This window comes from Amblyomma americanum, chromosome 5 (assembly GCF_052857255.1).
Source record: "Amblyomma americanum isolate KBUSLIRL-KWMA chromosome 5, ASM5285725v1, whole genome shotgun sequence".
NCBI lineage: Eukaryota > Metazoa > Arthropoda > Arachnida > Ixodida > Ixodidae > Amblyomma > Amblyomma americanum.
In genome coordinates, this window is record NC_135501.1 from 201,521,598 (window position 1) to 201,542,768 (window position 21,171).

At 46.7% G+C, this 21,171-nt stretch overlaps 1 protein-coding gene across 3 annotated transcripts in view; it reads right to left on the reverse strand.

The window, feature by feature from the left end:
* The window catches only part of LOC144133422 (uncharacterized), a 363,299-nt gene that overhangs the window by 35,465 nt on the left and 306,663 nt on the right, over positions 1-21,171 (reverse strand). For all 3 annotated transcript variants that reach the window (XM_077666514.1, XM_077666513.1, XM_077666512.1), the window contains exons 3-5: positions 8,941-8,986; positions 5,895-5,995; positions 3,640-3,759 (exon numbers count right to left, since the gene is read on the reverse strand). In XM_077666514.1, the coding sequence (XP_077522640.1) occupies positions 3,640-3,759; positions 5,895-5,995; positions 8,941-8,986 (267 nt within the window). The remainder of the gene's footprint in view (positions 1-3,639; positions 3,760-5,894; positions 5,996-8,940; positions 8,987-21,171) is intronic.

The window sequence follows — 21,171 nt, forward strand, 5'->3', positions numbered from 1 at the left end:
GCCTTCCAGGATCGAACGAGTCAGTCCCGCGTCGAGGGGTTGTTTTTGCAGCCGCGCTTAATGAAGAGAGAAACAACAGCAACAACAAAAAAAAACTGGATAGAAACAAAGCGTGTTTCAGCGGGAGAACGTGCGCTACAGCCTACAGATTGCAGCGGACGGGATGCAACTGGCATGTGGCATGGCAACGCACATCGCCTCTCCCCCGCCCTAACTAGTCAGGTTCAACCATGAGTACAAGCACGGACACACATGCGTAAAAATGCGTGGCAGGCAGGCAGCCACGGGATCGCGGAAGAACGCCGTTGCTCCATGAACTTAAGCGGCCGTTGTCCATGTAGTCCTGGTCGCAGCTAGAGTGTACTAGAAGTATCGAGTTGACGAAAGAGTGGCGGTCGGCCCAGCGCGCATAGGCGACGTCACGACCACCACGATCGCGTGGCCGCGTATGATCGAGGCGGCCGTGGCGGCGTGAAGCCAAATGTGCAGACTGCCGCCAGAGGCGCTGGTGTGCTCTTCCTGATAATCATGCCGATAAAGCATGGAGGAAGAAAAATTTCGATAAAGCCATGGATAAAGCCCCCATGGATACAACCCACTTCCCGAGCGCTTTCCACCGATCTACACTGGGGGCTGGATGGCGCATCGGGCGCCCCAAGGCGAAGCCACCGGAAGTACACGGCCGCATACCAGAAGTCAGGCTTTGACAGGCATCAGCACGGTTTATAATGTTCCGTTTTCATCTTGTCATTTCGTCTTTTCGTCGTTCTCGTCCTTTTCCACGATAATGCATTACCTGTTGCGCCGTCAACTGCGTGAGGAGACCGGCAGTCTTCGGGAAAGACGTTTCAGAAACACGTTGCAATGGGTACACCGTGAATGGGACGATACTAGCAGACGACAGGACTTCGCTGCACACAACGCGTACGGACCCTCGTCTGCTCAGCTCTGCGTCGTCCCGTTGCACTAGCATTGCCAACACTGGGATTTGTTGCAGCGAGAGCTACACTGGGCTACCAGTCGAGCATTTTGCGGTGGCCGGGACAGGCTAGTTGTGCGCATGCGCCGTTACCATGTTCACCGGAGAGGAGCAGCAGGTGCGGCGTGCGCTTCGCTGTTGCCCCAGCCGCGCGTCCGCTCCACCGTCGGAGCCGCGCGTGACGTCACGCGGATGAGCAGTTGTGCGCATGCGCCGATACCATGGTAACCATGCAGGGAGACCCCACAGCTGCGCCGCGCGCTTCGTCGCCGCATGCCGCTCTATCACCCGAACCGCGCGTCGCATGCGCAGCATTGCGTATAAAAGGCGGAGATGTAATGGGCGGCTGTATCACAACGTTTGACATGCATGCTGAGAAGGAGAGTCCAGCCGCTGCTAAACGGCGGTACAGAGAAAAGAAGATTAACTCTTCCAAAATTGATAGCGCTGAATGCTACTTCACAGATCATCGGGTAGTCTTAGTCTCTGTCAAGCAAAATGAATAAAAGATGTGTATACACAATGTCTCTCATTGCTAAATATACAGTGACCACAGCAAGCTCAGACAAGGAAACGTACCTCTTGCTACGTATATCCTGGCATGGCCGAGCTAAGCCACTGCCAATTTTTTTTTGTAATGTATGTTCCCGTGCTCTAAACACAAGTTTTACCATCAATGAGGGGTAAATTTAAGAAAGAAAAAATTCAGGGGGCACTTTGGCGATCTAAAGTGTGCGATGCGAAAGCCTTCAGGCAAGGTCAAATTTCGGGGGTGGGTGGGCCAATTTGGGGGTGACCCGGGCCAGATTTGGGCGTCACAATAGTGTTAGCCATAGTCGAATTAGGCTGGACATCGATTTTGGTGCAAATCGGCCAAGGTCAAATTTCGGGGGTGACCTGGGCCAAATTTGGGGGGTCACCATGGTGTTCGTCGTAGTCGAATTAGGCTGCATGGACATCGATTTTGGTCAAATCGGCCAAGGCCAAAGTGTGGGTATGATGTCCCTTCCGTTGTCGTGACTTCCTGTTGGCGATGTAACGGACGGACAGGATCTCGTCCGGGAGTATGAGCCATTAAAGGCTTTCGCCTTATTATGTGCAAACCTACACCATGGCAGTCGACTTCGCAGTGACCACTTTACCGAATTATGTTTCGATCGAACCGGAGCGAGATCGCGGCTACTACATGGTGAGGTGCCGACAGTGTTCTGCTGGTTCACATCAGCGCATCCAAGAGGTATGCTACTTGGTTTTCCAAAGGAATGTTTCAAGTACTGTTTAGTATTGTGTCAAGTTATGCCTGAATGGGCTTTTTTTTATGCGATGTTTATTGCCACAGTGCATAAAGGGTATGAAATGAGGGATGATGACGGTGCTTAAATAAATGAAAAAAAGGTTGGCTGATCTAATAAAATCTAGGAGCGAACGATGATATGGCCTTTGTGTCCAAGCGATATATGAATCCGGATTCTTTGGTGAGAGACCCACTGCCGCCAGGCGCCGAATTCTCGTCGGCTTCAGCGCCGGGCAAACCCACAACAGGTGGTGGATATCCGCCTCACAGTCTGTGTTCTTGCAGACTGGACACCCGGGGCGGGGGTATATATCTTTGAAATGCGGCCACTTGCGTGTCACAGCTGGAGTTAGGGCAACCACGACCCGGATCCTCCTAAGCGCAACCTCCTCTGCACGGGTAAGACCGCGGGGGAGGGTAACCGCACACGGAGGGATTAGAGCACGTGTGCGGCGCCGGAGGAGTTCCTTTCTTGTTAAAAGGAGGGTGGCGTCATCCAGAGTGAGGACTCGAGGCAAAGACGAGGTGCATTTGACTTCTAATAGCGCTTCCCATCCGGTACTCTTTCTCGTCCACAATTTCCTTCGCGCTGTGCACAACGAAAAAGCCACGCGCTGCAGCACCCGTCCTTCTCGTCAGTCGTTTCTCTTGCGCTTTGGATCTCTAAATATGCTAATGACTAGCCCGGAAATTGTTTTACGTACTTCTTGCAGGTGCAGCTGTACAAACGAGGCTGTGCTACGGAGCAAGGTTAAAAGCACGGCAGGGAGGTACTAGACGTCCTGGAGTGATAAACACCACCAGCCATCGATAAGACACGACATCGGCTACCTGCAACTCGAAACTGAAACTGCAGCAGCGGTATAACGAGCGGCTCTTCGAGGGACGAGTATCAGGGCTCCCCCCATCGTTCGCCTTTTCGTTGCTACGCGAAAATTCGGTTTTAATTAAATGACCTTAGTCTCATTGTCATTCCACTAGTGCTTCTTTACGCTCGGAAGACTACAACCACATAAGAATGTAGTGTAGCATGTACTACGCACCCTTTAACCGCGTTAGGGCAAAACCTGCATGCCTGTTTCCTTGGTTTCTCCGAAATTACAGGGCTCTCCAAAGGATACTTACATTTCTCTGTTTCATCTTGCTTATTCCTTTGACATAACAGCAGATATTACACGAGAACAACGCAAAAGACTGCGAACGAAAGGATGAAAAACGCCCACATCACCGTAAATTTCTTTAAATTGTTTTTAGTGCCCTGCTACACACTTTTTCCACGCCCGAAAATTACAGCTTTTTGGGCGAATCCGGCCACAACTCGTCACTATACGAAGCTACTGTAACAAATCTTCAAGTGCACGTGTACCTTCTTGAGCATTCTTGAGCAAGCTTGCCAGCCCCGGGAGTCGATGTTGCGGTTGTGCGAGATGTTGAGCTTCCTCGCCGACTCGTAATACTCGATCATATCGAACACTGTGGCCGCTCCCTGCCAAGGAAAAAAACGGGAAAAACATGGCTTCAAGCAAGTACAGATGAAAGCACACTATCATACACCGCACTCGCCTAAAGCGTAAAAGTGAGTTCATCAATGTCCACATTAGTGCGACCGATCGCGGTAGCTACGTTGAATCCATTTGCTACCATCGGTAACGAAAGGCCGTTAATAAATGTTCCTTCTTTTCAGTAACACTGACCACTTATATCCGAGGTGAAAAAATTATAAGTGGTCAAACCGGTTTATGGAACAATTCCCAGGCGAATACAGCTGGTTCTGAGGATTGTTCCATAAAACAGTTTGGCAAGTTAGAACCTACATATTTTAGTTAGAACCAAACATCAAAGTGATGCGGCTTTGTTCCACTATAGACCTTTTCACAAACCGGTCCATGGGCGCCGCCATATTGGGCACACCACAGCCCGGAAAACCGGTTTTCCCGAGGGTAGTGAAAAGGTCTTATGGGCGTCATCACACTGCTCGCTAGACTGCTGTGTGTACCTGACGCCAGTCCGCTACCAGTTGCATGCTAGCGTCAGATGCGCAAAGCAGTTCGGCGAGCAACACAACGACGCCAAAACCTCGACCAATGCTACTAGAACAACTTTTGTTCTATTAAAGTTAGCCTGGACTCCGCTAACACCTTTGTCTAATTTCACGCGGTAGTGTGTCTGTTCTCTGGAGTGAGATGACATAATTTTAATGGACTTTACCCTTCAACCGACTGCATTCACGTTCAAGCGTAAAGGGCGCTGCTTTGAAACTGCCGCGCCCATATATGACGTCAGAAGACATGATCAATGCCACCAATTTCCTGCTCCCGCCGGAGTCGCGCGATTTTTTGTATTTTCAGTCTCATTTTTTTTTAATTTTAAAAAATCTGAATACGACTTTTCATCAAGCTTAGTGGATTCCATTCCAAAAGTAACCCGCGGGCAACCGTGATGCGGGCAACCGTGAAGCGACGTCACGCTATTACAGTGGAGACAGTTCTACAACTTTCACGACTAAAGTTCTGGTGAGTCACTGGAAGTTTCATAACTGACACAAATTTAAAGCTTATTTCGTGTTCGCGGATATACTCACTGATTTCATCCTTTAAAGAACAGCTTCAAGTGCAAAAATACGATTTCAGAACTTCCGCACCTCGATATAAGTCGAACCTCGTTATAACGAAACAATGAATATAGCGAAGGAATGACGATTCCCCTCGGAAGCTCGGTGAACACGGGCTATAAATGAAGCTACGGATATACCGAAGTAATTGCCGGGCCCCATCAACTTCTCTATAACGAGGTTCAACTGTAGTGTGGTACATCGCAGCCCCGAGGGATGGTGCAGCACAAAACTGCAACTTACTGATAACACTACCACCACTAACTCAAACCATTACAAACTACGTTGACTAGTGCAACGTCGCAATGTTCCAAAGGCTCGGAGCTGGAGTGTCCGGGACGAATACACGCACTCGAGAAACAAAGCCACCGTCCCGTCCACTCCTATGTCTTTGGCCATATTTTTTTTATAGTGTTGCTTTTAAGTCGAATATGTTACACAAAACATTCCTCTGGCAACGGAGGCTCAAGAAGACAAGGAAATGAAGAGCCGACAGCAAATCTCACAACGACTCAAAATCTTGAAACACATTCAGGAAATGGCAATTGAACACCATAAAAACGGACAGCACTACTGAAATTAGCACAATTTCGCTCCTTGCCATGCCCATGGTTTGTCTTTCTGAATCTCACTAAAAATGAAGCATTTTCTTGCGACAAGCAAAGGCAAAGAACAAAATCATCGAAAAGAGCCTAGTGGGTATACATGTGCACGCAGTATTAAAAGGAACACCCAGTGCGTACTCAAGAGCAAACTTATTTGCCATTTCTCATCGAACTTGACAAGGCAGTATAGAAATCACGCTTATTACTGAAAACCACCAGAATAAAAAATCGCGCAATCATTGTTGACTGCATGCTAATAGAGCGTTCCATTTTACAGTTCCCTGAACTGTACTTGGCACCTTTTCTGCGATGCGACTTGACTTCTTTGAGCTAAAATAAAGTGACTTCTATCAGAGATTACTTTTTTTTTCCTTTTCTTCTTTTTCAACGCGGCGGTCAACTCACCTCGTCATCTAAGTGACACGACTCCAAGCTGATGCTGTCAAACTGCATGGCCTTGAAGATGTCCTCCATCGCTTCGCACTGCCTCGCGTCCAGTGTCTCTCCTGCGCCAAGTCAAGGGTGAGCACTCTTTCGAACGTCCTTCTAAAAGGCGCCTCCGCACATTAACCGACGCCTGAAACAAACGTGCAAAAAATAAAAAAAAAAGTGGTAGGGTTTTAACGTAGTTAAACCGAGTAGACGTGTGAAAGCATGTGTTAAGCCTGACTGGCTCATGGTTTTACTTTGCTGTATCGTCAGATATTAGACTCAGGTTAAGCTCTGATCGAGGTTAAGCTGATCTGATCTGTTCGAGCCGCAGATGGAAGTTGATGAATACGGCGATGTGCAATGCACACAGCGAGAGTGCGTTGCAGTTTAACACAATGCGTGACCGACTGCGGTGATAGCATAGTGGTCGAAACAGGCAATAAAGAGAAAAAAAAATGCGGCGATAGCCTAGTGCTCTCGTGCAGTGGCCAGCGAAGCTTAGCTGTACGCGCCGCCGCGGGTTCGAATCCCACTCGCGGCAATATTAATTTTATTTCGGCATCCTCAAGGTCAGGGACGCCACAAGCTTCATGGCTGGGTTTGACCCCGTGAAGTAGTGCTTTCGAACTAAAATTTTAAAACGCAGAACTTCTGTCTCATCCATGTATATGGCTCGTGGACAAAGGCGACAGCTTAATGATTTCCAGCCAGCTTTCCAGCGGAGCTTAACAAAGCAAAAAGCAAAAAAAAAAGGAAAGCAGCGTGCACTAAGGATAAGTGCAAAAGCATTCAGGAGCAGCCGTTTATTCTGTGGGCACTGTAAACATGAGCGTCGAAGAAAGAGCTAAACATAAACAATAAAAGGTGGAAGGCGAAACTGAAGCTGACAATCGAGAAGCGGCGGAAGCAAGAAAAATGCATATATAAAATTATCACGTATCGTTTTATCTAACTGCGCCACGAAGGCAGCCAGCGGCGTCTATCGAGGGTTGCTGTAAACACCGTGCGCAAGCCATATCCATTTCCTCGAGCCAAAATACCAGCAAATAAATCAAGCGTCGAAGGCAGCTAGCATGAATGTTGCTGCTTCCAAAACCAGTGCGTCGCTTATTGAGCTCGTATTTGACGCATTCGCGATATTTTAGTGGGGGCTACTTGTCGATCCGTCTAAATGAATAAAAGCGCTTAAGTTTTATATTCCATATAAAGCAGAAACCATACAGCACTACTAAATATAACCAAAAGCTACGCGTGTATCGCGCAATTTCTATCAATAGTGCGTGTGAAGAAATCTGCAGAACCGCAGTCATTAGAAGCCCCGCCCAAGGCGGACTCTCTGTAAACCGCTTGAAATCAAGTATGATCACAACACGCACAAAAGCCCGCCGCTGCAATCCTGAAATTACTGGGCTTTTCAACCAATCGAAGGATTAAATTTCCTTCGGGCACATCGAACATAGACCTGGTTACTGTAACGTCCAACATTTTCCTAAACCAGAACCTACAGACACCCTGTTAGAAACCACGTTTCTACATTTTTTCTCATACAATTTTTCCAATTGTCGCGAAAAATAAAAAACAAGAGAAAAATAAATACGGTCTATGACTTGTTATAGACTTTATTGCCTTCCTATAGACATTTCGTTTCGTCTATTCCTAGTCTATATACCTTATATAGAAAAAAAGTCTGCTAGAAGTGAATGGCCATAGATCTCTAGATTGTCTATAGGATTTGTATTGCCTATGGACTAGTCTATATGATTTGTCCATAAGTGTATAGACTTTATAGACAAGTGTCTACGGACAGTATATAGACTGCCTTCAAAAGGTTTTGTAAGGAAGAAGAAATTCGTGCCATTGAATAAGTCAAACACAACTGAAAAAAAGGTAACCAAGATAATGTCAAATACCTCACTTGACGTAACGTGGTTTGATGGAAAATGAGTTTAGTAAGCGCTCAATAAGCTGCAAAGCGTCTGAAGAAAGTAAGCGCGTTAAAGAAGTTACGAAAGATTCAGCGAGCCACAGGTTTCTTAAATTCTTCTTTCGGCGACGTCGTTTCTACGATCTGAAAAAAAAAAGAAACTAGCCTCATGCGAGAGCGTATCATCATAGCACAGAGGTAATTTCCCTGTTCGAAAGGTCATTTTACTTTAACGCCTGTTTTCAGCAGTTACGTAATCTCCTACCGAGGTCCTACCGAGTCCCGGCCAAGAAGCTACAGAAGCGACGGACACGGTTTATGTCGATACCTTAGTAAAAAATGTACTAGTCAAGAATGTACCGTCGGTTTGTATCTAATTACCTCACCACGGCTTAGTAATTGCATCCTTTAGAGGAGAAACAAGAAAAACTTCCACGTCAACACTGCTTTTAAAACAAAACCTATCAGCAAGAACAACTCCCCACACGGTTCTTTAACGTGAAGACCAAGCGAAAGAGAGAGATAGAGAAAGAGAGCATGTCCTTTCCAGTAAAGTGAAACATTTTCATTTCGCCGGAGAGCGTTGTAACATGTGTTACCGTTGTCGACACAAAAAATGATTGCTCTCCTTAGATTTCGGTGGTCGAAGACATCTAGCCGCGCTCTGCTGTTGGATATGTGTTCTTTTTTACATTACTGGCCGTTCTTTTTTTTTCCCCCTTCAGTGAGTATCGATTGTCACGGTGTTTCCCCTTCATATTTAGCCACCGCAAGATTCGACGGGAGTGAGTTGATGAGGGGGCGAGTTGGTGGGTGGGCGAGGGCGTGAGTGAGTGAGTGAGAGTGGATGGCTGAGTGAGTGTGTAGATGACTGAGAGCATGTGTGAGTGGACTAATTAATCAGTGAATGAGCGAGCGAGCGAATAATTCACTAGGTATACGCCAATGAGATGGTTCAGTGTTTGGTGAAGGTGGAATGAATGAATGAATGAATGAATGAATGAATGAATGAATGAATGAATGAATGAATGAATGAATTTCCTTCAGCTGCACAGCATGCACTTCGCCAGAAGACTGCAAGCAGGCAACACTCACCTTTTAAATTGAGGTCCTGAGTACGGTCACCCACAACGCCTATTGCCTGCAAAGAAGAAGAAGAAGAAAGACGATTCAGCGTGGTTAGGCCAGATGCAAAATAGTTGCGCTACACAGTAAACAAATTCTCATTCTTAAGGGTGCAAATCAGCTGACCCCAGACTAACACCCTTTTGGGGGTTAAAAAGGATGCAGAGATCAGCACCCTTCAGGAAGGGTGCACAGCATGAAAGTTTAGAGGGTGCGCATCAGTCCAAGGCTTTTGGTTCATGGGTGGATCAACGTGGAGCACCCTTCCAACATGCATTCGTAGAGGTGTTGTGGAAAAATAGTACCCTTTAATGAGGGTGAAACCATTACATCCTCTAAAGTATCATTAAGTGCAGCCTTCCTTAAGGGTGCTTATCTCTGCACCATTTTTTAGCACCAAACAATTGTAAAAGGGTGTTCGTCTGGGGACAGGTGATTTACACCTTAAAGGGTGAGAAATTGTTTAGTGTGTAGTATTTCGGTTTTTATTCTCCCATTGGTCATTCTCCTCTCCCCTTAATATTCACAGATCCCTGGGAGTCCTCATACCCTTCCTGGCGCAGTGGTGCAGCGGTTAAGCGATGCACGAGACTTCTGAGACCCCGGTTGTCCTTTCCTGTAGCAACCTCTCGCGACCAACCATTAATTGAACTGCCGTCTGAAACAGTGGGCAGTCTTCGCGCATAGGAGGTGAGCAGGTTGCGATGACATCACAGGGTAACGTGACGCAGGTGGCCCATCTGCCACCCAGCTCTTCAAGGTTGCAGACAGACCGGACAAACGTCGGCGAAAAGGGGCGCTAGCGTTAGCGGACTAAAATCCCCAGAGAAGCAACCCAAGTGGCAGGCGGGCCAGCCAGGTCACGTGACCTTGTGACGTCGTCGCAACGTGCCCACACAGGGACCGCAGAGACAACGGTTAAGCGGCTGAGTGGAAGCTCTAATGCTAGCTTACTAAAAATTTACTCAATGGTAGCCGCCAGTGATACAACGGTTGAAATACCATAGGAGTAAACTCGAACTACCACTCAAGGCATCGCGAGTTAATGCAGACTACGCAGCCTTTGTGCGAAACGTTATGGAACGACCACAAGGTTTCTAGAGAGCAAAACGCGAAGGAAGAAAAGTCTCCAAAAATACGGTCAGCAATGGGAAGTAACATAAAAAAATCAATAAAACTTCTGATGCAAGCATATCGACACTGTGTGCTCAGTATGACATCAAAAACCTTGCTGCAATGTATGTAACAAACGTACACTCGTTCAGAAACTCAACCAGAACACACAAGAGACGCTTCTGGCCTTCTTCGTACCGGGGATGTTCGCCGATTTTTTGTTTTTGTTTTGGGGAAAAGGAAATGGCACAGTAACTGTTTCATGTATCTCGGAGGACACCCGAACCGCGCTGTAAGGAAGGGATATAGAAGGGAGTGAAAGAAAGAAAGAGGTGCCGTAGTGGAGGAGGTCTCCGGAATAATTTCGACCATCTGGGGATCTTTAACGTGCACTGACATCGCACAGCACACGGGCGCTTTTTGCGTTTCGCCTCCATCGAAACGCGGCCGCCGCGGTCGGGTTCGAACCCGGGTACTCAGGATCATTAGGCGAGCGCCCTAACCACTGAGCCTCAGCGGCGGGTGACGCCGAAAAAGCACTGGCGTGGAGGGAACATTATGCTGATGATGATGATTATGGATTTTTATGGTGCAAGGGTATATAAGGCCAAAGAGCGCCATGACACAAGGTATTTTTCTTTTTGTCAAGGTGGGGTCAAAGACCCATTTTCCAATCATTTCACTCCAAATGCCGAGCACCAGACCAGGGGAAAGCTTGTATCCTCTGTATCACCGGTGGGTACCCTGAGGCACTAGGGATCGAACCCTGCACCTGGCGCATGCGAGGCCGATGCTCAACCACTTGGCCACCGCTGTGGTGGAACATTATGCAGCTTCTCAGGTAAATATTATACAAGTATCGAACGTGTGGTCACACTTAGATGGACTATAAGATTCATTATAAAGTGAGTACACATTTTTGGCACCACCTTTCGTTATACACATATGAAGAAAGCGACTATTCTACTTTCTAAGCCATTATCTTTCAGGTAAATAAAATGGTTACGCCACTAATTTCCCATTGATGAATACCGCAAAATTAAAATAATAATAAAAACATTCCCCTATGTTCCCTCGCTTTAAGCGACTCTAGGATTTTTTCACAAGTGTGTCATAACGAGTCCCTGAATTCCGTCTTTGTCTAAAAACCTTTTTCAGGAAGTCGAATACGAATATTTCATTTAAAAAAATGAGTGGCTTCAGAATAAACGGTTTCTAACCGAGAATAGTCCATTTCTCCTTTATTTTCATGGTAACAAATCGCCAGGCTAAACATTCTGGATTGTTACCACCCCTTATCGGCTGGCTCCACCATAAACATAAGCAATTATTGCTAGTATTAAATAGTCATTGCTAGTAATAAATAGTCAGACAGGTCTGCAAGAGCCGTTTGCAAGTTCCCGCGGAATAAAAGTGGGAAAGTGGGGCCTTTGCAGCGTACACAAAGAAAAAAGACTCTGGTAATACCACTACACCAATGAAAAATACAAACAAATTAACATCGAAATTAGTAAGAAAATGCGTATCTTTCCTATTTGGCACATTCCAACGGTTTTTGCGCCGTACAAAGCTACCGATTTCACGAACAATTTTGATCCTTCCGGGGTTCTTCGTATAAAACGGCGGCATAATCAGCACTGTGTATACATTTAGAACCTATTATTATTCAAACAGGGCGCCCTTTCGGACGGGCTTTTCATTTGGTTTATGGTTCGTTTGGGTTTGACGTCCCAAAGAGACTCAGGCCATGAGGGACGCTGTAGTGAGAGGCTCCGGAAATTTCGACCACCTGGGGTTCTTTAACGTGCACTGACATCGCACAGTACACGGGCCTCTAGAACTTCGCCTCCATCGAAACTCGACCGCAGCGGCCGGAATCGAACCCGCGTCTTTCGGGTCAGCAGCCGAGCGCCATAACCAATGAACCATCTCGGCGGCTTTTCGCATTACTTGGCTTCTAAAGCGCTACACGCCTACATTAAAAAAAAAACGTTGTAAATAAATGTTTCACCTGGATGTTTCACGTGGAGGGGTAAAATGGCAAATCAAGTAATGGACCTCGTACAAAAAAAATATAAAGAACAGGCTAAAAATCTGACCTTAATTCTGGCAGGCAAGGGCGAAACTGCGCGTATAGCATTATGTCCCAAGTTCGCGGAGCTGAGCTGTCCGATTCAATTTAACCCTCGTTCCGTCCGAAAGCACGGCACTCGGCGAAAAATTCAATTACTCGCGGGCTTCCATGTAGAAACGCATAAGCTCGCCCACACAACACGCGAGAGGGAAAATATATTGACTTTTACCCAAAGCAACGGCACCGGAACGCTGCGCGAGCGAGCGCTCATTTGACAAGCTGTCGCATTCATTTCCACGTTCCTTGTAGGAAAAATACGCTGCCATGGTAAGAGCGAAAACTATATACAAAACAGATGTAACTATATATCGTCAGGATGTGCCGCTTGGCCCGGGTATAGAGCTGGCTTACCAAAAGAGGAGGCCCTCGAGAGTGAAGTAGTGTCGCGTTCTACTTTTTTGTTTACTTTATTCGTTAACTTTTTACTTTACAATTTCCCAAAAGTGGAACACACGAAAGTAAATTTATTATTTCCCTTCAAATTGCACAGTTGTTCGAAAATTTTGCTTTCGCGTACTGTATGACTGTTATGGAAAACATCGCAATGAAAATATTTATGATTGACTTCTTTAAAGACTATTGTCGACTGCTAAACAGACATATCTATAAGGCCTTGTCAAAGTCGAGAATTTGTGGAGGCTTTTCGCAGGAAAAGAAAAATGTTGAAATGAACAAGACACGACAAATTTATGACAAACAGTTGGTGATTTCGTGAAAGAAAAAAAAAGAACTAAAACCTGTGTGTCTATCACTGGCAGCGAGTTTTATGCAAAGGTTCTTTTTTCTTTGGAACATCGGCGTTTGGTAGTGAATAACTGTTTTTTTTTGGGGGGGGGGGGGAGGAAATGGCGCAGTATCTGTCTCACATATCTCGGCGGACACCTGAACCGCGCCGTAAGGGAAGGGATAAGGGAGGGACTGAAAGAAGAAAGGAAGAAATAGGTGCCATAGTGGAGGGCTCCGGAATAATTTCGACCACCTGGGGATCTTTAACATGCACTGACATCGCACAGCACACGGGCGCCTTCGCGTTTTTCCTCCATAAAAACGTAGCCGCCGCGGTCTTTTTTTTTTATGGAGAAAAACGTTTGGCAGTGGCAGAATTCAAAGACAGACGATACTCCAGCATAGGATCCCCCGCATCGCGCCAGCTGGCGTAAACGCTGTCCCATTTTCTCTTTCCATTCCTTTCTTCTTTCACTCCCTCCCTTATCCCTTCCCTTACGGCGCGGTTCAGGTGTCCAACGATATATGGGACAGATACTGCGTCATTTCCTTTCCCCAAAAACCAATTATTAATGTTATAATAGTGTGACACAGATTTTCAGACGCTATCGGGCAGCGCATTCGTCGACAGTGTCCCAGGCCCGCCGCATGTCTTAGGGCTCCCATCTCCCGGCTACGTGCGGCGTCTGAAGCGTTTGGGGCTTCTTCACGACCACACGTTTCACTCGATGACGGCAAAGATTGCACGCAGCGAAAGGTCAGGTACAGAGTGTGGAACCAGTGAACACGTGGGCGTAATCCATATCAGTGTACCGCGTACACATATTCCCTAAAATGCAAAAATTTCCGAAGTTTGCTGCTTGGTCGAACAAAGATTAGCTTTTAGCGAAACAAGAAGTTTGCACTACGTCTTTGTTCCTACAAAGGTGTTTCTTTTTTCTACAACAAAACAATGAATAAAAGTTAGCACCTTTAAAAGTTTGTGCGCACTGTCTGAGAGTGAAGCTTTCTTCTGCTGTAACGACAAAAGAGAGCGCGCTATGCCAGGGGGCTAACCTTTCCAAACAAGGCAACAACGACAGGTCATTTGCATGCGCAAAGCCTTCTCGGTTGCACGTCAGACTCGGCAAGCCGGTTTAAATTCAATAACGCTGCAGATGAGGACAGCCGAATAAATCAGCCAAAGGAAGGAACATGGGAAGGCAGAAACGGTACATGCCGAACTCGGAGCACCGCTTTTATGAGCACTCTGGAGTGAACAGCATCAGATGTAAAAATTTAAAAAAATAAAACAAGGCTTCGCTAGAAACACTTCGCTAGAAACGTTCTCCACCAAAAACCCTCGCCGCAGTTCGCCGACAGCTGCGTGAACACAACTGAATTTCCGGGACAAGAAAGACCTACACCACTGGTCGTTTCGGAACTGGAAGGTTTACGAGCACAACAAGATAGCAAACATTGCTAACACACATACCAACGCAAAGCCAAAGGCGAGCCATTGTATGTGATACAGAAAGTTCCCAAAAAGCAGAGCAAGGTGCCTCCCGGCGTCCCGCATTGACTTCCACCTTTCAATACGTTGTTTTGCTCTCAGAAAAGAACTTCGGTACACATTACTTGAAATGGAAAAAAAAAACGGAAGCCACTTCTCCACCCTCTGCCGTCTCCACTCGAATGACAGAAATGGAAAGAAGGTAACTCGTACAAGAAAAAAAAAAGACGACTTCCAGTAGTAAGAATGGGCAGAAAATGAAAGAATTCTGCCGACTCAACATCAGCTGAGACGTCTTCCTGTAAAGCGACCGAAAGTAGGTCACGCCGGCAGCTCAGATACGAAGTCGGCGTAAAGAAAAAAAAGAAAGAAAAATAAAGAAAGAAAAACAAAGTCGTCCCTCTCCCCACCTTCACGCTATTCTATTTCCTCTTCTTTCCAAGCAGCCACTTGCCGTGCGGGCGAAACAATCCCTTTCCTCCGTCTGCTAGCTGTTCGTCTGTATTTTGCTGCCATCTTCATAAGCCAGAAAGTTTTATTGGCCTTTATTTTTTTCCGTCTCGAATCGCGAGACCCGTCGTCGCCTTTTGATCGATAAAAAGAAATGATATCGGGGAAAAACGCTCGATCGATTGAAGAACGTGCCCGGCGCTAGGCTCCCGAAAATCCCGCAGACCCTCCGGCAGCGCTCCTCACGGCACCGGGCAAATTTGGGAGAGACAAATCGGGGTTTTAAATGACGTCAGGACAGCGGAACGAGCGATGAACGCGGTTAAGAAAAATAGAAAAAGAAAGAAATAAACGCGAGTGAAAAAAAAGAACGCGAGAAAAAATACAGAGAAGACAGGAAAGGGAGAATAAGAGAGCGAAAGAAAAAAATGGCGGCAAGTTATGAAAGAATAAATTGAATTGCGAAAGACAATGAAAAGAAAGTGAATACGAAAATAGAGAGAGAGAGAGAAGTGAGAAAAAAAGAACGACGTGGAAGGCAGGCGCTATGCAACGTCTCGGTATAGCCCTGAAGGCGGCGAAATTAAGCCCCGAGCTCTCAGGACGTGAAAGTCGGGCTCCAATAAGAACGAGGAACAGTTGATTAATATTCCACCTATACGACTGCTGCTCGAATAGGAGTGCAAATTGAAGGTGGTTTGTACACATTTTGTTTCTTTTTTCTCTAAGTATAGTTTTCTATATCACCGACAAGCCAGTCCCCCAAGTTTGACGAGGCAATAAAACAAATTTTCGATCTAAAATGCAAACTGAATGCTTAAGCTCTTTCATATCGGACGTTGAAGTATTCTTACTCGTGAGTTCCAAGTTTGAACACTGAGAACAGAAGCAAGCAAAAATAAATTTTCGAGCAGTCTTAAGCAGAGCTAGAATTAAACTGACAAGAAATTTATTAGGGCGACGGACATGCACTTTTCTCGGCCAGCTACGTGCAAATTCCTGCATATTTTTTTTTAATTTTATTGCGATAGCGTTATAGTGGATACAAGTCAAGGATGGAGCGGCTTTTCCCCGACAAAGAACCCCTTTCCGGCCAATGGCGTCGGCCGGTTCTCACGAACCTGCAGGCGCGACAATGCAGGGAGGTGACTATCCCTTTTCATCAGCCACTTACTGAATATTCACACTAGCAGGCTCATGAGATCCGCCCGACGCTGCTGGCTGGAAGGGGGTCCGTTGTCGGGGAAAAGCCGCTTAGTTCTTGAGTTGTATCCGACTACAGGAGGGCCATGAAGGTTCAAACTGTCCGGCAGAGGTGCCGGTGTGAAACCTCTGCCTGCTAACGATCGGAAGGTGGTGTTTAGGGAGATTTCCCTCTCTCCATCTGCCCCTTTCCAACCATTACTCTCTCCCTCTTCACTTGTAGGGGAGAGGAGTAAGGCTCCGCACTAAGAATGACTCAGCAAAACTGAATAAAAGCAGCCATTACGAATAGAAATGGAATAAGGATAGAATCAGAATTAGAATAGACAGTATAGTGAAAGAAAAATGATCTCTAATTACCTCCGCATCAATTAAAGTTTTCACAACTAATTTTTTTTTCTTTTCTGGACGCTGAGTATTGCCTCAGGGCTTGAAGAAGATGGGATAAAAATCGCTCAACGAACAAGGTTAATGAAGGAGCAAGCAATGCTGATGCCCCCCGCGTCCACAAAATATATTTGAGGCTTTCAAAATAGGGTGATGCTATCGGTCAGAGGCACAGAGAAATAGCGGAGGGCCAGTGCCCCCCTGATATTTTTTTATGCGCCTAGATGATAGCGTCACCCTATCTTAAGAGTCCCTATTGAGCACGCGCTATGTAACAAGAATTCGGGAGATCACGCGAGCTGGGGGACAGGCTCAAAGTTCAATCGACCCCCTGCTCTGCACACGTGCCTATAGGGCCACATGACTTTGTGACGTCAGAGTAAGTAGGACGACTGAAACCTCCAGCCGGCGTAGCATGTATCTGGCATTAATTGTACCAAAACAGTAATTAGTGTCTGCCGGACGCGAGCTAGCCAGCTGCTTTCTCTGCAACGCTTGTCTGTTGTGATGACTGTATTACTGCCCACAAGACGTAGTGCGTGTTTTACCGTCTTTCTTTGCGTTCATTAAAAGCATACGCCTTGCGGAAATGTTGAGTTTCGAAACGGGGGACCTAGCCGTCTCATCACTACCGACTACCGAAACTTTTATGCAGGGCTTAATGGCGAAACCGCCCCGGGTGATTTCGTTAGCTTGTAGTCATCTATTCGTCAAGTCTGGTCGTCGTACACGTATACCATCAACTCTTTTAAACGATTCCCTCACGCGACTCTCATAATTTAACTCGAGTCAACGAGCTTCGAATAATCAAACGTTCCTCACGGGGGTCTCCTTAGAATTTCTTTTGTGATACTCCGACAAAATAAAGGCCAATGTCTGCCCAATTTTTTTCCTGTCTTCTGAGAGACAATCACCGAGCAGACAGCGCCCACCACACCCGTTAAAAAAAAAGTAAAACAGCACACGCGACAGTATGGAACGAAGAATATTACCTTTAACCTCCCGGTCACGACAGCAAGCAAAAATGTACTTCTGCAAGTGCAGTATGATTTGGGGTGAAACAATGAGAGGGCCTGCGCCCGCGGCTGAGAGAATTTTTCCCGGAGCCCTAGTAGCGGTAAGGGCTTGGGAACACGTCGAGCAGCCCTCGGAGATACGACCGTCTACAGCTCCACCACATTGTATCGTCTGCGTAGAATTGGGTGCAGCGCATGCAGACGCGGCGACCTCACGAGCGAATAATAATAATAATAATCGAGAGAGAACACGCAGGAACGGTAGCAAATTCGTATCGCTCCGAAGTTTCGTACCGGGCTGCTCTGTCGGTCGTCTGCGTCGTCTCTGGTGTCTCAGAAACTGATGAGCAGAATCCTATAATCCCACCAGTTACGAAATCCCGATCAAAGTCCGCCGAGGACGTGCAGTCAGTTTGAAGGGGCTTAATTACAGCCATAGTGGTGCCACCTCTGAGCTCAGCAACCTTCAGCAGCCAACTCGGGCAATTCGCCTGTAATTGCCACGAGAGGCGCGACAATCGGCTAACTGAAAAATTCCCGCCAAATCGGAGCGCTGAATTTTGATGCGCGGGCCTTAGCGGGCAGTCTCGCAGCTCCTATATAATAAAAAAATCTGTGGACGAAGAATTCTGGCATGTAACTTCGGAGATCATGTGACCGCACGGATTCATTACGGATCCGTCTGTAGTTGGCTGCAGCGCCACGGAGCAATGGAAAGAGCACACAAAACGAAACGACAGTGCATCGCGTCGCAGTTTCCTACGCGGCTTCTATGCCGTCTGCGTTCCGTTCGCTCCGCTGAGAAAGCTGGCAGCGTGGCAGCAATTTAGCAGTTGAACGGCAGCGTTATACAGTGCAAGTGCCAGCGGGAGCCCAACACTCGTATGGATCGCAGTGCTATCTTGAGTTGCGTACACTCTAAACACAAATACGCCTATATGGGAGTAAAAAGGGAGTAAGCTGTCATTAGCTCACTCACAGCTTACGCCATTTTGATCATTTCGGTTTAGAGTGTACAGCGATACAGCAGCAAAGGTGACAAAAAAGGAAAAATGCCGACAGACGAAAACACCGGGGGCCGCTTCGCATGCAGCCTAGTCTTCCGATTTCGTCGTCTGCGTCTGCCTCGTTGCAGAAAGCCCCATAAGTGGTATTTTATGTTTTTTTTGTTTCTTCCAAGTTCCGCAAGTATATATAGCTCGACTGGAGTGCCGATCGAAGACTTACCCTCGAGGGGGAACAGCTGCTTGGTTACGGGACTACTTCTACGGTGGGTATACTCGCAAGACAAGTAACGCGAGACTACCGTCCATACTGCACAGAAATAGCAGAGCACCGCGGGCGCCCACCCTACCGAGACAACTGGGAATAGGGAAGCTTTATCGACCGTCAGGATGCACTGCGCACGGTCGAGATAGCCCCGAGCTTGAAATAAGGGGAAAGAAGTAAAATAAAAAGAAACTGAAATTATCCACTGCGCTATATAAGAGCAGTGGTGCCGCAAAACAAAAACAAGCGAGAAAAAAATATTTGAAGACGAAAAGGAACGAAGAAGTGGCCTTCGGCGCGGTCATAATTAGTTTCAGCGCTCCCCTGGCAAGGCTCGAGGCTTCATCTATGCTTACGCGTATAGTGCTTACACTTGTATCTTCATTTACTTATATATACCGGGACGTTATCCTCGTAAAGTCCAGCAGGACAGCGTGCCGCCGACAAACAGGCATATACCTGTGTCTGTGTGTATGTATAATATATATATATATATATATATATATATATATATATATATATATATATATATATATATATATATATATATATATATATATATATATATATATATATATATATATATATATATATATATAACGTTCCGATTCCTTGAACGCATCATCGCTGACGACAAAGACATTTATACAGAGAGCTTGGGAGGAGGGTCGCAGCCAGTTCACATAATTTAGCTCGGCTAAGTTTTCCTTTCCCCCTTTTTTTCTTGGCTCTTTTCTTTCCTGTTCGTCCGTTTCCTTGGACAGCAGTTACGCGCCCCCTGATGACTCTTTCTTCCTCTATCCTACCCCTCCGATGTATAACGCGAGCAGCAGAAAGCCGCAATCTAACCGCGAGCTCTTTTCCTCGACCACCCCCTATTCCTGGGGAACTGCGGGGGATGGTACCGTCCGTTGGCAATCCTCTCCATGGTGTCGCCGTTCTCCCCACGAAAAGTGTAAAACTCGGGTGTAAAAGCGTAAAAAAAGATGGCGGACGATTTAACGCGGTTACGCCAGACGCGAGCCCCCCTTAGGTGCGCTAGCATTTCTGTTTTCATTCTCTCGTTGATCGTACTCTACCTTACATTCATGGGTCCCTGGGAGTCCTCAAACCCCTCCTGGCGCAGTGGTGCAGCGGTTAAGGGATGCACCACTGCCCTGAGATGACAGGTGCTACCAGCGGTGGGCCTTGTGCGACCCAGGTTGCTCTTCTCGAGCGACCAATCACTAATTTAACTGCCACCTGCCACGGTGGGCAGTTTGCTCGCAATCAGGTGGGCAGGTTGTGATGACGTCACAAGGTAACGTGACCTAGGTGGCCCACCTGCCACCAAGCTCTTCAAGAAATCCCCAGAGAAGCAACCTTGGCGGCAGGCGGGCCAGCTATATATGTCACGTGACCTTGCGACGTCATCACAACCGTCCCACACAGAGGGACCCACAGACTACGGCTAAGAGGCTCAGTGGAAGCGCTAGTGCTAGTGCATCAAAACTGAACTTTTACTATTCTTTCAGCCAAGGGCCCGGCCAGTTATACTCAGAGCCAAGCGACACACGGCTTGAAACCAATAGCTAACGGACGCCCTTAAGTGCAATGCGTGCTGTGTACGTGCCAGTGATTTGATTTCTCAGTCCCCCCCCCCCCTTTAAATCCTTCCCCCACAGCGCGGTTCATATGTATGCGCAGAATGAGACGGTTAGCGCGCTCTTCCCTTCTTCAGAACCCTACCTGTGTACCCATGCAAAAATTTCTTTAGAAAGTCTATAGACTGTCCACAGATTTCTATCTATAAAGTCTATAGACCCTTTATAGGCAAACCCTAGAGTGCAGTCTATAGGCAATACAAATCCTATAGGCAGTTTATAAATAATCTATAGATTTTATGGCCGTACACTCTTAGTAGATGTTTGTCTCTATCGACAATCTATAGACTATCTATAGACAAAAAGAAATATCTATGGAAAGTAATAGAGTCAATAAGAAGTCTATAGACAGTCTATAGGCCATTTTTATCAGGGTACCCTTGTTGTAATTAGGTATTCCAATTTATGAAATCAAAGGTGTTATATAGGATAGACGGCAGCATTACAGGGCTTAGGTGGCCACTTGTGACAGGAGGCAGGAGTGCATAGAAGACCGCGCATCGCGTATCAAGGCCCCTCCTACAGCAAACGCTCCCCGTTCAAATTCAAACTTCGGACGGCGCCTTTCTGTTCGCCGCAAAGTCTTTTGACTACACAGGTTTATTACTACCACGCGCGATCGAAACCAGAGCAACCGAACCTCGAATACGACAAAAGGTCCTGTGGTACATCGACGCTTATTCGACCAGATATGCGACGCGTTCGATAACTCAATAACTACAGTACAAAGAAAAGCCACCTCCGGTTTAAGAAGCCCAATCACGCGAG